General features: G+C 42.7%; 1 protein-coding gene across 18 annotated transcripts in view; it reads left to right on the top strand.

Moving 5' to 3' along the window:
• The window catches only part of DLG1 (discs large MAGUK scaffold protein 1), a 283,639-nt gene that overhangs the window by 213,308 nt on the left and 53,916 nt on the right, over window positions 1-16,415 (top strand). For all 18 annotated transcript variants that reach the window (XM_068281144.1, XM_068281133.1, XM_068281132.1 and 15 more), the window contains one exon: window positions 496-610. In XM_068281144.1, the coding sequence (XP_068137245.1) occupies window positions 496-610 (115 nt within the window). The remainder of the gene's footprint in view (window positions 1-495; window positions 611-16,415) is intronic.

Genomic DNA, 16,415 nt, shown 5'->3' with positions numbered 1-16,415 from the left:
GCTTATACCGTAACTTTTTTTTCTACACGTCATTTTAATGGTTTATTCTGCCTACATTTTTTTGCATACCGTATTTACTTAAATTTCATTATTTACAAATATTTATTCATTTGTCCTAAAGCTGCTCATAAAATGTGTTCTATTCATACATCTTTTTATTTTAGATCACTCTTGCCCAACTGCTTTTGTTATTGTACTTGTAAAATTATTATACATTTATATAGCTGTTATTTTCTGCAGTGCTTTCCATAGTACTCTTAATTTATTAGATCGTAAATGTTAAGCCTTATGCTCCTTTTTTTTTTTTTTTTTTCTCTAGCACCTGAAACAATCACTATAATTTGTTTAGGGATGAGCTTTGTAATGTGTTTTTTCTTTTGTATTGCATGTTATCAAGAACACTTTTCTTTGTAACTTAGCGGTTTGTCGGTTTACATAGGATAATTTAAATGTAAAGTTAATGTTATTGTGCCATTGTACCTGTTTTTCCTACAGAATATAGTCGTTTCGAGGCTAAGATTCATGAACTAAGGGAGCAGATGATGAACAGCAGCGTCAGCTCAGGATCTGGATCCTTGCGCACAAGCCAGAAACGATCATTATATGTCAGGTAAGCTTGGAGGATAATTGAACTTAAGAAATAAATTACCAAATTGGTAATGAAAAATAATCAGTTTAAGCAAATTAAATGTAGCACTTTCTTTCAGGGTTTCTAGCTGATTATTTGAAGGTAGACTGTGTCTGGCTTTAGTCTGCTCCAATATTATGCAAGTACAATTAAACAGATTGGTATTATTATTTAGTACCGTATGTATATAGCGCTGGCATCTTCTGCAGTGTCTTAACAGATTATATAGCCTTGTCCTAAACTGTCCCTCAGAGGAGCTCACAATCGTATCCCTAACAGTCATATTCAGTATGTCAATTGTAGTCTAGGGACAATTTTTTTTTTAAGTTGAAATCTGTAAACTTACCTGTATGTTTTGGTATGTGAGAGGAATCCGGTTTGCTCTGAGAACACGCAGACGCAGAAAGAACATACATACTCTTTGCAGTTAGTGCCTTGGCTTGGATTTGCATCGGCGACTCAAACGCTGCAAGGCAAAAGTGCTATCCTCTACGTCCCCTTCCTGCCCTAAAGTTTACCTGTACCATCTAATGCATTTAGTAGCTTATGTTTTTATATGTTCACACTGAACTGTTTAACTTTTTGGTTGTTATACACAATTATTCATCAGCAACCAGTAACGTGAGTGAAGTGAAAGGCAGAAGAAGCGATCAAACAGTAATCCATCCATACTAATGGATTCCATTAATTTCAATCCATATGATGGCAAGCTGCCCTGAAGTGTGTATAAACTAAGGTGCACTGATCACAACTTCCGGCATGTATTTCCATTGGCTCTAGTTTGTAGACATCCTGTAAAGGTTTTTCGTCTTATCGGAGTACTACACATTTCTTAATATGCTTGTAAATAACCCTTCTTATTTCAAAGTCTTTTTATTTCAACTCTTTTTATGTAGAAATATTAAAGAGAACCCGAGGCAGGGTTCTGAGAATAAAATCCCCATACAGAGGCTGGGTCTGTCTATAGAGCCCAGCCTCTGTTGCTATATAGTTCGCCCCTAAGCCCACCCTGCGCTCTGCAATACCCCCCTAAACACAGCCGCGCTGGCGACACGCAGCGTGTCGCAGCGCGCTGTTTTCCTCTCTCCTGTCAGTCTCGCCGCTCCCCCGCCTCCTGCATCGCTCCAGTCCCGCCCGCTTCCCTTCCCTCGCCGCTGATTGGAGGGAAGGGACACGGACGGGACCGGAGCGATGCAGGAGGCGGGGGGAGCGGCGAGAGTGACAGGAGTGAGGTAAACACAGCGCGCATAGCGCGGCTGTGATTTATGGGGTATTGTAGAGTGCAGGGGGCGATTAGGAGCGATCTATATAGCAACAGAGGCTGGGCTCTATAGACAGACCCAGCCTCTGTATGGGGATTTTATTCACAGAACCCTGCCTTGGGTTCGCTTTAAAATGTAAGTCTGAAATAGGGCATATTACAGTATATTGCAGTACTACTAGTTCCCTTCCCTTACAGGAAACCTAAAAGGCTGCATTTGTGCTTTGTTAAAAGGTCTTGTCAGATCTAATGCCTGTAGCATTGAATAATGCTAGGGGGAGTATAGTTGCTTGTGTAATTTCAAAGCCTTATGTCTTTGACATGTTAGGTGAGACATGGGGTTGCTGTTTGAAGTTTTACCACAGGGATGCTTTACAGAGCCACTGGCACTGTCACCGAGAAGATTCGTTTGGGGGCAAATAAAGATCTAGATATTGAATATTCATAGTATCTGCTACCGTATGCTTTGGTAAAGCATTTTTTTTTCAGAAAAAATTCCTATAGTGTTTTGTTTTGTGGACTTTTTTTGTTTGTTTTTTTCTTTACATTTTATTACCAGTAGATACTGAGTAAGTAATAAAGCATGTATTTCTTTTGCATTGCCATATAGGCATTTTTTTCCCGTTTTATTCCAGCAGCATTCAATTTACAGCTTTGCCAGCATTTCACTTAGCATATCCAAAGTAGCTAATGCATTGTGAAGAAAGGCTATGAAAAGAGCAGCCATATTAAACATTCATGCTGTCTACTCCTTTGCAGTGTAATTGGTCTAGCAAAGACATTTTCAAACCACATGCATTGTTTTTTATGTAACCTTGAGTGGATTTTATGGAAAGAACTGGATACTGGAAGTCTTTATTTTTTTATTTTATTATTTGTTTATTGAACTGTAAGCAGAACATCTGAAATGATATAAAACAGTACAAATACAGTGCGTACCAATTTACAGCATGTTTTACACTACCAGTAAAGCTACTACAGTAAAACCTTGGATTGCAAGTAACTTGGGTTGCAAGTCGAGCAAACATTTTTCATATTTTGCCTTGATAAGCATGGCTGGGGAGTTAGAGCAATTTTTGGGTACCTGGAGTCTGAGTCAGTGGTTTCATAAACTGAGGAGTCGTAGTTGAAGTCGAATAATTTTTGTACCCACTCCATAGCCCTGCAAAAGCTGTAGTGTCTGAGCAATTTTTTGTACCTGGAGTCTGGTTTGGTAGTTTAAAAAACTGAGTCGTAACTAGATAATTTTTGTACCAACTCCACAGGCCTGTTAATAAGCAAGCAACATCTTGATATACAAGAACAGAACATACAGTATACTGTATGTACGTAATATTAAAACAGCTGAGCCGATTGTTCTCCTTTCTTTGATGCTGTTGGATTGTTCTTAATCTGAGTGTAGAGATTATACAATGTCACATTTATGTGAGATCCTGAAGAGCAATTCTCATCAGATAGGTTCCTTGTTAAACTCGCACAAGAAAAAAGGTTGGGGCAGCAGATGGCAACGATTCTGTTAGTTATAGTTAGTCATTATACTTTATGCAGTACTGCCTATTAAATTATTTTCTATGAATGTTTTTGGATTGTGCAATGAATCTTCTTAATTTTCATTAATCCTTATGGGGAAATTTGCCTTAATACAAGAGTGCTTTGGATTACAAGCATGTTTCTGGAACAAATGCTCTTTGCAAACCAAAGTTCCTCTGTATATTGATAATTTTAATGAACAATTTTCTATAGACTATTACCATTACATGTACCAAATCAATCACTATCATGAAAAAAAACTTTTAAAATGGTCCTTTATGTAGACTTCTTTTTACATAGCATCTTAACCTATCATGAACTGTAGCACTCATAGAACAACTTCATCAACCAAAGGTACGCACACCTCCTTGGCTCTTAATTTTACACACATCATGTGATGACTTTTATACCATAAATCAGAGGTGCCCAAACTTTTTCAGCTTGCAAGCTACTTCGTAAATTGTGAATTGAATATTATCTACCAGGTAGACTCTACCTCCAGATACAAGCCACAGTTGTAGCACATGCACAGCGGCAGTTTATCCATGATTAACACAAGCTGCCAGTCAGTAAGCTGCGTACTGTATCAGGCCTCATTCACACTAGAGCGTTTTGCCGGCGATTTCCGCAAAACGCTCAAACACTAGCGCTTTTTAAAGCGCTAGTGTAATAAAACCCTATGGGCCCATTCTCACTAATTGCCAAACGCAAACTCATAGCCTGCACCATTTTCAGGCGATTTTCCGGCGATCGGGTTTCGGTGCTATAGAAGCGCTAAACGCGATCGCGGCAAATCGCTACAGTGTCCAGTGATTTTTCTGCATGAAATCGCAGAACAATCACTCCTGCAAAATGTTTTGCGCTTTAAAGTGTGAATGGGGCCTCAGTGTTTTCCTCAGTAAGTCAAATAGAACAGTGCTTGACCTAACAGTTACAATATCATACTCTGTGGCTGGCAAAATTGTAATCAGCAGTAACACATAATGCTTCTAAAGGTATGGCCCCATGCTGTAAAACTTTCAGGACAGCATATCATTCTAGGCTCATTGTCAGGTGTTTTTATACGATAAGGTCATATAAACTATAACTGGATGTATAAAATCAAAAGCTAAGGCCTCCTACAAAAATAATGGGAGGAGTTTTACTATATTAACCACTTAACGACCGCCCACTGCACATGGGCGGCCGGAAAGTGGATCCCGCAAGAACCGCCGCATGTACGAGAGGCGGCGGTCCTTGTACGGGCATGGGCGGAGCGATCGCGTCATCCGTGACGCGTTCCTCCACCGGGGATCGATGGCCGGGGGTTTAGCCTCCAGCTCGCCGGCCACTTAGCAGCACCGGCGGGCGGAGGAAGGAAGAAATCCGCCGATCCATTTGTATAATAGGTTTTGTAATGTATACAGAGCCTGTTATACAGGCTGCCTCCTGCCCTGGTGGTCCCAGTGTCCGAGGGACCACCAGGGCAGGCTGCAGCCACCCTAGTCTGCATCCAAGCACACTGATTTCCCCCCTGCCCCCTGATCGCCCACAGCACCCCTCAGACCCCTGCCCACCCTCCAGACCCCTGTTTGCACCCAATCACCCCCCTAATCACCCATCAATCACTCCCTGTCACTATCTGTCGACACTATTTTTTTTTTATTCCCTAAACTGCCCCCTGCTCCCTCCTGATCACCCTCCACCCCTCAGATTCTCCCCAGAACCCCCCCCCCCTTCCTGTGTACTGTATGCCTCTATCCCCCCTGATCACCTATCAATCACCCCCGGTCACTGCCACCCATCAATCAGCCCCTAACCTGCCCCTTGCGGGCAATCTGATCACCCACCCACACCAATAGATCGCCCGCAAATCTGATGTCAGATCACCTCCCAAGTGCATTGTTTACATCTGTTCTCTACCCTAAACACCCACTAATTACCCATCAATCACCCCCTGTCACTGCTACCCATCAGATTACACCCCTATCTGCCCCTAGGGCACCCAATCACCCACCCACACCCTCAGAACGCCCTCAGACCCCAGCCCTGATCACCTCGCCAGTGCATTGCTTGCATCTATTCCCCCCTCTAATCACACCTTGAGACACCAATCACCTCCTGTCACCCCCTAGCACACCTACCCATTAGATCTGGCCCTAATTTGCCCCGTGTGGGCTCCTGATCACTCGGCCAAACCCTCAGATCCCCCTCAGACCCCCTTCCAATCACCTCCCCAGTGCATTGCTTGCATCTATTCCCCCCTCTAATCACCCCCTGAGACACCCATCAATCACCTCCCGTCACCCCCCTAGCACTCCTATCCATCAGATCAGGCCCAATACAACCTGTCATCTAAAAGGCCATCCTGCTTATGACCGGTTCCACAAAATTTGCCCCCTCATAGACCACCTGTCATCAAAATTTGCAGATGCTTATACCCCTGAACAGTCATTTTGAGACATTTGGTTTCCAGACTACTCACGGTTTTGGGCCCGTAAAATGCCAGGGCGGTATAGGAACCCCACAAGTGACCTCATTTTAGAAAAAAGACACCCCAAGGTATTCTGTTAGGTGTATGACTAGTTCATAGAAGATTTTATTTTTTGTCAAGTTAGCGGAAATTGATTTTTGGTTTTTTTTTTCACAAAGTGTCATTTTTCACTAACTTGTGACAAAAAAATAAAATCTTCTATGAACTCGCCATACACCTAACGGAATACCTTGGCGTGTCTTCTTTCTAAAATGGGGTCACTTGTGGGGTTCCTATACTGCCCTGGCATTTTAGGGGCCCTAAACCATGAGGAGTAGTTTAGAAAACAAATGCCTTAAAATGACCTGTGAATAGGACGTTGGGCCCCTTAGCGCACCTAGGCTGCAAAAAAGTGTCACGTGGTACCGCCGTACTCAGGAGAAGTAGTATAATGTGTTTTGGGGTGTATTTTTACACATACCCATGCTGGGTGGGGGAAATCTCTCTGTAAATGGACAATTGTGTGTAAAAAAAAATCAAACCATTGTCATTTACAGAGAGATTTCTCCCACCCAGCATGGGTATGTGTAAAAATACACCCCAAAACACATTATACTACTTCTCCTGAGTACGGCGGTACCACATGTGTGGCACTTTTTTACACCCGAAGTACTCCCAAAGTCCAATGAGTACCTTTAGGATTTCACAGGTCATTTTGCGACATTTGGTTTCAAGACCAAAATGCCAGGGCAGTATAGGAACCCCACAAATGACCCCATTCTAGAAAGAAGACACCCCAAGGTATTCCGTTCAGAGTATGGTGAGTTCATAGAAGATTTTATTTTTTGTCACAAGTTAGCGGAAAATGACACTTTGTGAAAAAAAACCAATAAAAAAATCAATTTCCGCTAACTTGTGACAAAAAAATAAAATCTTCTATGAACTCACCATACTCCTAACGGAATACCTTGGAGTGTCTTCTTTCTAAAATGAGGTCATTAGTGGGGTTCCTTCCTATACTGCCCTGGCATTTTAGGGGCCCTAAACCGTGAGGAGTAGCCTTGAAACAAAAATGATCTGTGAAATCCTAAAGGTACTCATTGGACTTTGGGCCCTTTAGCGCAGTTAGGGTGCAAAAAAGTGCCACACATGTGGTATTGCTGTACTCAGGAGAAGTAGTATAATGTGTTTTGGGGTGTATTTTTACACATACCCATGCTGAGTGGGAAAAATATTTCTGTAAATGGACAATTGTGTGTAAAAAAAAATCAAAAAAAAAAAAATCAAACAATTGTCATTTACAGAGATATTTCTCCCACCCAGCATGGGTATGTGTAAAAATACACCCCAAAACACATTATACTACTTCTGAGTACGGCAATACCACATGTATGGCACTTTTTTGCAGCCTAACTGCGCTAAGGGGCCCAAAGACCTTTAGGCTTTACAGGGGTGCTTACAATTAGGCACCCCCCAAAATGCTAGGACAGTAAACACACCCCACAAATGACCCCATTTTGGAAAGTAGACACTTCAAGGTATTCAGAGAGGAGCATAGTGAGTCCGTGGCAGATTTCATTTTTTTGTCGCAAGTTAGCAGAAATGGAAACCTTTTTTTTTTTTTTTTTTTTTTTTGTCACAAAGTGTCGTTTTCCGCTAACTTGTGACAAAAATAAAATCTTCTATGAACTCACCATGCCTCTCAGTGAATACTTTGGAATGTCTTGTTACCAAAATGGAGTCATTTGGGGGGTATTTATACTATCCTGGAATTCTAGCCCCTCATGAAACATGACAGGTGGTCAGAAAAGTCATAGATGCTTCAAAATGGGAAAAATCACTTTTTGCACCATAGTTTGTAAACGCTATAACTTTTACCCAAACCAATCAATATAGGCTGAATGGGTTTTTTTTTTAATTAAAAACATGTTTGTCCACATTTTTCGTGCTGCATGCGTACAGAAATTTTACTTTATTTGAAAAATGTCAGCACAGAAAGTAAAAAAATAATTTTTTTGACAAAATTCATGTCTTTTTTGATGAATATAATAAAAATTAAAATCGCAGCAGCAATCAAATAGCACCAAAAGAAAGCTTTATTAGTGACAAGAAAAGAAGCCAAAATTATTTAGGTGGTAGGTTGTATGAGCGAGCAATAAACCGTGAAAGCTGCAGTGGTCTGAATGGGAAAAAAAGGGTCTGGTCCTTTAGGAAGGTAAAGCCCACTGTCCTCAAGTGGTTAAACGCCCAAACTTAAGTTCTTATAGCGAGTTTCTCATGCTACTGGTACAAAGAGTGAAAAGTCAGGACAACTATTTATTTTTAAAATCATTTATTAAATATAAAAGTTGGCAGAATAAATATAAATCAAATTATAGAAACTATTTCTGGTTGTAGAGCAGCACCCATCTACTGGAAGACTCAGCGACATGCCTCAGCACACAGCTCTCCACACCACTGGGGCTGAAAATTGTAGAAATCCACTTGAGCAGGCACCGTCAACGTATAAATAAACTCTTTATTGGTCACATGGATTAAAAGCAGTCAAACAACGACAGACCGCTGTTTCGGGCTCCATGCCCTTTGTCAAGTTGTCAAGAAACTGCAATACCTGGTATTGCAGTTTTTTGACAACTTGACAAAGGGCATGGGGCTCGAAACAGCGGGCTGTCGTTGTTTGACTGCTTTTAATCCATGTGACCAATAAAAAGTTTATTTATACGCTGACTGTGCCTGCTCAAGTGGATTTCTAAATCAAATCCTAGGAATCGAACAATAACCACCAAATATTAATAACCACAAAGTACTTATCTAGATAAGCTGATTATAAACTTGAGAGCAAAATTGACCACAGATATTAACCAATGAAATCAATCAATCACAGTAGGCTGTGCAACCACAAGATGGCATATATTTACTCATAAGGCTTAATGATAATGCACAGTCTAACAAGGGTAAAATATGGAAGCAGATCTAGCTAGTCTAAAAACCTTAATATACAAAAGCAAGTTTAAATTTTACTGTGCTGTAAACTCTTAAACTATAAAAAATAATCTATTTTTAAGCAAAGGAAAAGATATGAAATTAAGAAATTATGACCTGATCTGTAAATTAAACTTTTATATTAACCAATCTCTATCTCCCTATCAAGTTATAATCTTGGAACAAATACATTAATAAAAAAAAATTTAGGGAAAAATGAACCCAAATCTAACACGGATATTCCTAGTTGCAATTCCAGGAAGGTCACATGTTCAGGGAATTCTATACAAGGTATAGAATCATTAAAAATCCAAGCCCCTAACTTAGTTGGTTTTGATATAATTAAAATTTTTAAATACCAATAATATGAAATAAGGAATCTTGCCAGGCCTGCACTGCTAACCCGATCTGGGAGTGGCCTCAAGGCTTGTAGGGCGTGAGTCTGGGATCCCTTCTTTCCGTTCAGGGGATGAGTGTTGTTTTCTTTAGAGTGTGTCCTTTAGAGAATGTGTTTGAAAGTATGTCATTTATTGGTACAAAAAGACATACATTTAAAATATAGAACTATTGGGCAAGACCTCTGTTTCAGGCTACTGTCCATCATCAAGTTACCCAGTTCTAAAAGATTGCACACAACAATACAGGTATATATACACAGAGTATCCAATCAGGGGCAGTAAACAAATGTGAGGACCTGATGGGGAACTGCTCTTTTGCATGTGAAGTTCACGCCCACTTTGAAAGCGGCCTCTGATAGGTTATAACACAGTTACATAGTTATTTTGGTTGAAAAAAGACATACGTCCATGGAGTTCAACCAGAGAACAAAAGGCGAAAAAACCCTTACAAGGCATGGTCCAATTAGCCTCAAAAGGGAAAAAAATTCCTTCCCGACTCCAGATGGCATCACTACATAAACATCTAAAAACACATAATGATATACCCCAAAGCCATCAAATGATCCCATTAGAAATAATCAATACTTTCTAGATCTGTGTCATCATAGATGAGTAGAATGCAGGGATTGATGTGAAAAAAAGGAGCACCTCTACAGCAGAGCACCATGGGAGCAGATAACGCCAACCTATCAGCGCTATGAGAGGCGGGCATTTGCCAGACGTGGCTGTTCTAAAAAGCCTGCCGACCTATCATGGCTCATTCCGCTCCCATGAGGGCGGGTACACTAAAAATAAACAAAACCGTCATAAAGACACGTACGGCCACAACGCCAACCTATCAGCGCTATAAGAGACGGACATCTGTCAGACGCGGCTGTTCTAAAAAGCCTGTCGACCTATCATAGCAGCTGTTGTCGTTGATAGGTGAGGAGCAGGGTTTGGTGAGTATGTACTTTGGGAGCTCTATGATATACTTTTGTGAGCCCCTTGATACTTGGGAGCACCTTGTCTTATTTTATTTCTTTCCAAGACCACCTTGGGACTAGTAGCTGATGCGACCTTTTATGACGCTTCTGTGGTGACCATATAGCCTTTGTCGCTTTTTTTTTTTTTATTTCTTCCACTCTATGCAGGCATGTTAAGGATGTTTTGTTTCCCATTTGTACCCACCCCTGGAGCAGTGTCTACTGCTATGATAGGACGATGTACTCATTACGACGGCTGCGTGTTTTTCAGCGGCGAGTGTAAACCGCGTTGATTGGTCATTGATATGGCCGCACTTGTCTTTTGACGGCTTTGTTTATGCTATGATAGGTCCACAGGCTTTTTAGAACAGCCGCGTCTGGCAGATGCCTGCCTCTCATAGCGCTGATAGGTTGGGGTCATCTGCTCCCATGGTGCACTGCTGTAGAAGTGCTCCTGATTGGCTGTTGGCCCCGCTGCAGCAACTTGGGGTTCCGGCTTTTCTTTTTTTTTTACATCAATCCCTGCATCCTACTGATCTATGATGACACAGATATAGGAGAAGGTATTGATTATTTCTAATGGGATCATTTGATTGCTTGGGGTATATCTTATTATGTGTTTTTAGATGTTTATGTAGTGATGTGTTCTAACCTATCAGAGACGCTGCTTTCAAAGTGGGCGTAAACTTCACATTCAAAAGAGCAGTTCCCCATCAGGTCATCGCATTTGTACATTGCTCTCGATTGGATAGTCTGTGTATATATACCTGTATTGTTGTGTGTGATCTTTTAGAACTGTGCAACTTGATGATGGGCAGGAGCCTAAAACAGTGGACTCTCTTGCCCTATATTTTAAATGTATGTGTTGCGGATATAGGTGGTATCAGTGGCCTGTGGCACCCTGGCCTGGCGGTGGGAGCTGCACAGGCAGCAGGAGCAGGGCAATGCAGCAGCAGCAGGTGTAATGTGTGCCAGGAGCATGCCGGACGTGGCACGTAGCAATTGGCACTTAGCACGTGACACGTGGCAAGTGCCACATGCCAAGTGAAAGTCAGACCGCAGAGGAGAAGACACTAGTGCACACTAACTGTCACACTGCCACTGCTTACAGCACAGCAGTTCTGTAGAAAGCTAACACAGTAGTACTACTACACTAACTACTAGCAATGACTGCAGTACTACAGTACTAACTACACAATAACACAGGAATCCTAATCCCTAACCTATACCTAAGGCTAATAGTTGGCCAGCAGGCAGCAGTTGGCAGTTGGCCTGGTCTGTGCACACAGCACACACACAGACACATAGCAGCTGCCTGCAGCACACACTCTGTCACACAAATGACACCAAGCTAATTAATGATTTAACAATAGTGTAGTGATGGGGAAGGGGTTAATCACTGGGCAGCTTTTGGTTTATCACTGCTAGGCCAGCAGCACTGGAGCACACACTGACTCTCACACTATGACATCAATCAAGCTAATTAATGATTTAACAATAGTGTAGTGATAGTAGTGAAGGGGTTGATCACTGAACAGCTTTAGGTTTATAACTGTGTACAGCCCTTGCTACTAGGCCACCAGCACTGGACCATGTCTCTCAGTGAGCATTCAGCAAGCTAAGGCGATATGTCTCATCACGGCAGCCCTCCTTATTATACAAAGGGGCTGGCCAGTGTTCCTTTCTGTGATTGGGTGCCAGGGTTTAGGCTGGGAGCCCTCTGATTGGCTGAATGAGGTCAGGTGGGGCTGGCCAGGGTTGCCCTCTGTGATTGGTTGTTAGGGCTTCTGCTGGGAGCCCTCTGATTGGCTCCAGGACGTCATCTCCTTAGTTACAGTATTCGGATATCCGCAATATCCGTGGATATCGGGGTTATGCGGCCAAATACCTGCAGATAGCTAGACACACACTCACTCTCTCTCTCTCTCTCTCTCTCTCTCTCTCTCTCTCTCTCTCTCTCTCTCTCTCTCTCATAAACACACACACACACACACACCCACCCTCGCGCGCGCGCACACACACCCTCGCGCACACACACACACACCCTCGCGCGGACACACACACACCCTCGCGCACACCCTCGCGCACACACACACACACACACCCTCGCGCACACACACACACACACACCCTCGCGCACACACACACACACCCTCGCGCACACACACCCTCGCGCGCGCACACACACACACCCTCGCGCGCACACACACACACCCTCGCGCACACACACACACCCTCGCGCACACACACACACACCCTCGCGCACACACACACACCCTCGCGCACACACACACACCCTCGCGCACACACACACACACCCTCGCGCACACACACATACACACCCTCGCGCACACACACATACACACCCTCTCGCGCGCGCACACACACACCCTCGCGCGCGCGCACACACACACACACGCGCGCGCGCGCACGCACGCACGCACGCACGCACGCACGCACGCACGCACGCACGCACGCACACGCGCACACACACACACACACGCACACACACACGCACACACGCACACACACACACGCACACACACGCACGCACACACACGCACGCACGCACACGCACGCACACACACACACGCACACTTACACACACACCCTCACACACACACACCCTCAGCATTATCCAGCAGATTCCACCAGCAGATCTAATGCCCAGTACTACTGCAGGATTGTAAAGTGCTCCACAAAGGGAAATTATACAGGCAACTAACCATGGATGCAAACTCGAGAGCCCATACCAGGCTGCCCTCTAGCGGTTAGTCTATGAAATGTTTGATACCTATTTTACTATATGGTACTATTGCAGCTAAATAAAGTTGTACAAGCAAAATGGAGATATGTAGATCCATCTCATTGGCAATTTTACCTTGCTCCACTGTTTAACACAATGTTGGTGGGTATTGGTTTTAAATATATTTTAAGCCACTGAAAAATTAAATGATATAATTTAATTTCTTGTTTTGTTACAGTGCTGCCTACAAAACTCTCCCCATATCTCATAAGACTCGTTTAAAAAAAAAATTAACCTTTTTTTTAATTGGGTTTTGAGATTGACTAACCCTATACAGTAGCCGGTAAAATTCCAAGATTTTAGAAAAAATGTGATGGTGTGCATCCAGTGAATGCTGTACAGACTCCTTGGAAATCCTGTTTCTATAAGTAGAGCTTAATAAGACCGATAAGCCTTTAGCGAGTCTGACACGTACAGAGTTCTATCTTCTTACATAAATATTCCGATTAAGCAGTGGTTAAACAAAATCACATTGCAAATACTCTGTAAGAGGAAAAAAAAAACCTTGGGGGGTACCGTACTTACCTCGGAAGGGGGAAGTCTCAGGGTCCCAATGAGGCTTTACCGTCGTCTGTAGTTTGGGGGAATCGCGCGGCCAATATTTACTTACCACAATCGTGTGCATGCGCTGTAGCGGCTCTTCCATCGGGCTAAGGCGGAAATAGCCTGAGCAAAGGACTCGCGTCTGCGCAGTAGAGAGGATACGATTGGGCTCAGCTATTTTCGCCTTAGCCCGAACGAAGAACCGCTAGTGCGCCTGCGCAGGATTGCAGTAGGTAAATATTTACCTCGCCGCTGTTCGGGAGTTCACAGTGCTGGATTGCTGGGATACCGTAGGACAGGGGAAGTCTTGTTAGGATCCAGAGGCTTCCTCCTCCCAAGGTAAGTGTCCCCCAGAGGGTTGGTTTTTTTTTTTTTATCTTACAGGTCCTCTTAAGTTTTTCTGCATCTGGTCCTTGATATTAGTCAGGTCCACTTAACTCCAGGGGATCTTCTTTAATGGAAGGGATTGCTTATAAGAAACATGGGCTGTGGATGAGAAAGGGAGAGGTTTTGACTTGGCTGTGTATTGCAAAAAAAAAGATTTGCCTCTCTTGGGCATACACTCTTATTATTCTTTGCCTAAATATAAGGTTACTGGTTTTGGGCTGCTTTATGAATAGTCAAGCAAGCGGTTAATCCTCATTGATTAAATACGTTACTCTATCTGTACATATATACAAGGTCACCTGCATAATATAATATAATATGATATGCATCAGTAATGGAAATTGAGAACTTGTTTGGAACTCGCTGCTCTGGGCCATTTGCCTCACTGGAATCGAAACGGCATATAAACCCAATACCGAGCCATATAATATACAGGAACAACCTAGTGTCGCAAAACACTAAAATGAAAAAATACATTTTACACAGACACATAAGAGATTCATTTTTCCCAGAGTAAAGTGCACTGTAGAGTACATTTTCCAATGTAGTTGCCACTTTCAGTAGGTGATATTGAACTGGCAGCTCTGAGCCTCTTTAAAACAAAAAGCCCCAAAATATTGACCAATTGGTCTGTCATTAAAGTATATGGAATATGTAAGGTATCCTCATTTTGTCCCTCTTAAGATGCTAATTTTTTTTTATGGGCTAATGGGGACCTTAAAGGGAAGGTCCGAGGAACAAATAAGAGATCCACTTACCTCGGGCATTTTTCCAGCCCCTGGCAGCCGACCTGTGCCCTCGCCACAGCTCCGTTGGCTCCCGGTCCCCTACATTGCAGATGTCGACCTTGCGAGGTCGTCGTCTTCTTCATCTTCTTGCGTTTCTTTGTGCGGCTCATTGAGTAGTACTGACGTCATCCGGACTGTTCTGCGCAGGCACAGAACTACTGCGCCTGCGCAGTACAGTCCGGATGACGCCAGCGCGACTCTGAGAGCCGCTCGCTCAGGCGCAGTCGGCATCTTGCGCCAGAGGGGACCCCAGACCACTAGCATGGAGCTGAGCTGCAGCGTGGGCACAGGACTGCTGATGGGGGCTGGAGGAAGCCCCAGGTAAGTGGATTTTTTTTATTTATTAACTCTTTTGATGTGTCCTTTAAACAGGAAAGCTCAATTGATAAATTTTGTCCAGAAAATCAATAGGTAAATATTGAATTAAATTATTCGGTAACCAGTTAAAACATCTATTTATTACATTTTAAAGTTACACACACAAAATAATGCAATATGTCCATAGCCATGACAGTATTATAGTATTTGCTACAATTAAGCAATGAAAACAGTTTGTTCCCAATATGGATAACACTGATTTTGAATATTGTCCCCTGTATCTGGCCAACCACTTTTCAGTGGAGACCCCTTATGGACATCTGTATCCATATATATTTTTTTACACTTTAATATACAATACCGAGATTATACTCAATTCTCTCGACGTGATTCGTGAACGTTAAAGCAGATGTAGTTCACTTCTTCAGGAGTAGTATATTTTCCCGGCTAATTTGTATTACATGATTGGCTAAAATTCATCTAAATAATTTTGAATAACGCAAGTTTCAAGTGTAAATCAAACAATTCAGAAGATATAAATCATCTTTAGTGTAAATACACATATGGAACCGCACAATAAGTCATTACTTGTATGCAATGATTAAGATTAGCCAGTTATTGCTGCAGGATTTCTGCATGGCAGCATGGAGTTGAAATGTGGCTCAGCGTGCATTCCAGCTCTGAGCCTCTTACCAACATGTTTTGGACTAGTCAATTTCCTCATGTTGGCTTCTAAGGATTTCCATTTATTTTCAAATGTGCTCCCCAGGTGTCAGTGGCAAATTAGTAGGAAGGCATCTTTGTGTAGGTCCTCGCCAGGGGAGTTCTTTTGAAAAGAAGTATAGTTTGAGAAATCTCCACTAAGCCATGTAAGTTTTATTTACATGTCTTAATTAGCAAGTGTTCAGCTTCTCTGCAAGTGGAGATAATTTGGCTTGTGTGCATGGACCCCCTTTGTACAGCATGCATTGGAAGTATGTATGTGCTTCAGAGTTTGTGTTGAAAGCACATCTGTATCTATAGCTACCTCTCCCAGCTCTGACAGCAGTTCTTGCATATCTTCTACAGCTTACAACTGCTTGCAAGAGCTCTGGAGCTTCACTGCAGTCACAGCTGCATTCATAATGTCACCCAAAACGATCATTTGTGTATAGCATATTTTTTATTGACATTCATGCAAAAAGGGCCCTGGGAAATTTGTGTGCAAGGTAAAGCCAAAAAAGTCTCTCTGCTATTGCACATTTTACGAGAGAATTAATTACTATTCCCCCTCCAGGCCGTCATGGACTCGGGTAAGATACAATTTGTCTTCCAGCTATTGCTGGCGGCTGAATTGCACTGGTTTTTGGGTTTTATT

Source organism: Hyperolius riggenbachi, chromosome 4 (assembly GCF_040937935.1).
Source record: "Hyperolius riggenbachi isolate aHypRig1 chromosome 4, aHypRig1.pri, whole genome shotgun sequence".
Classification (NCBI taxonomy): domain Eukaryota; kingdom Metazoa; phylum Chordata; class Amphibia; order Anura; family Hyperoliidae; genus Hyperolius; species Hyperolius riggenbachi.
Note: the sequence above shows the minus strand (reverse complement) of the source record. Positions and strands in the feature narration are given on the sequence as shown.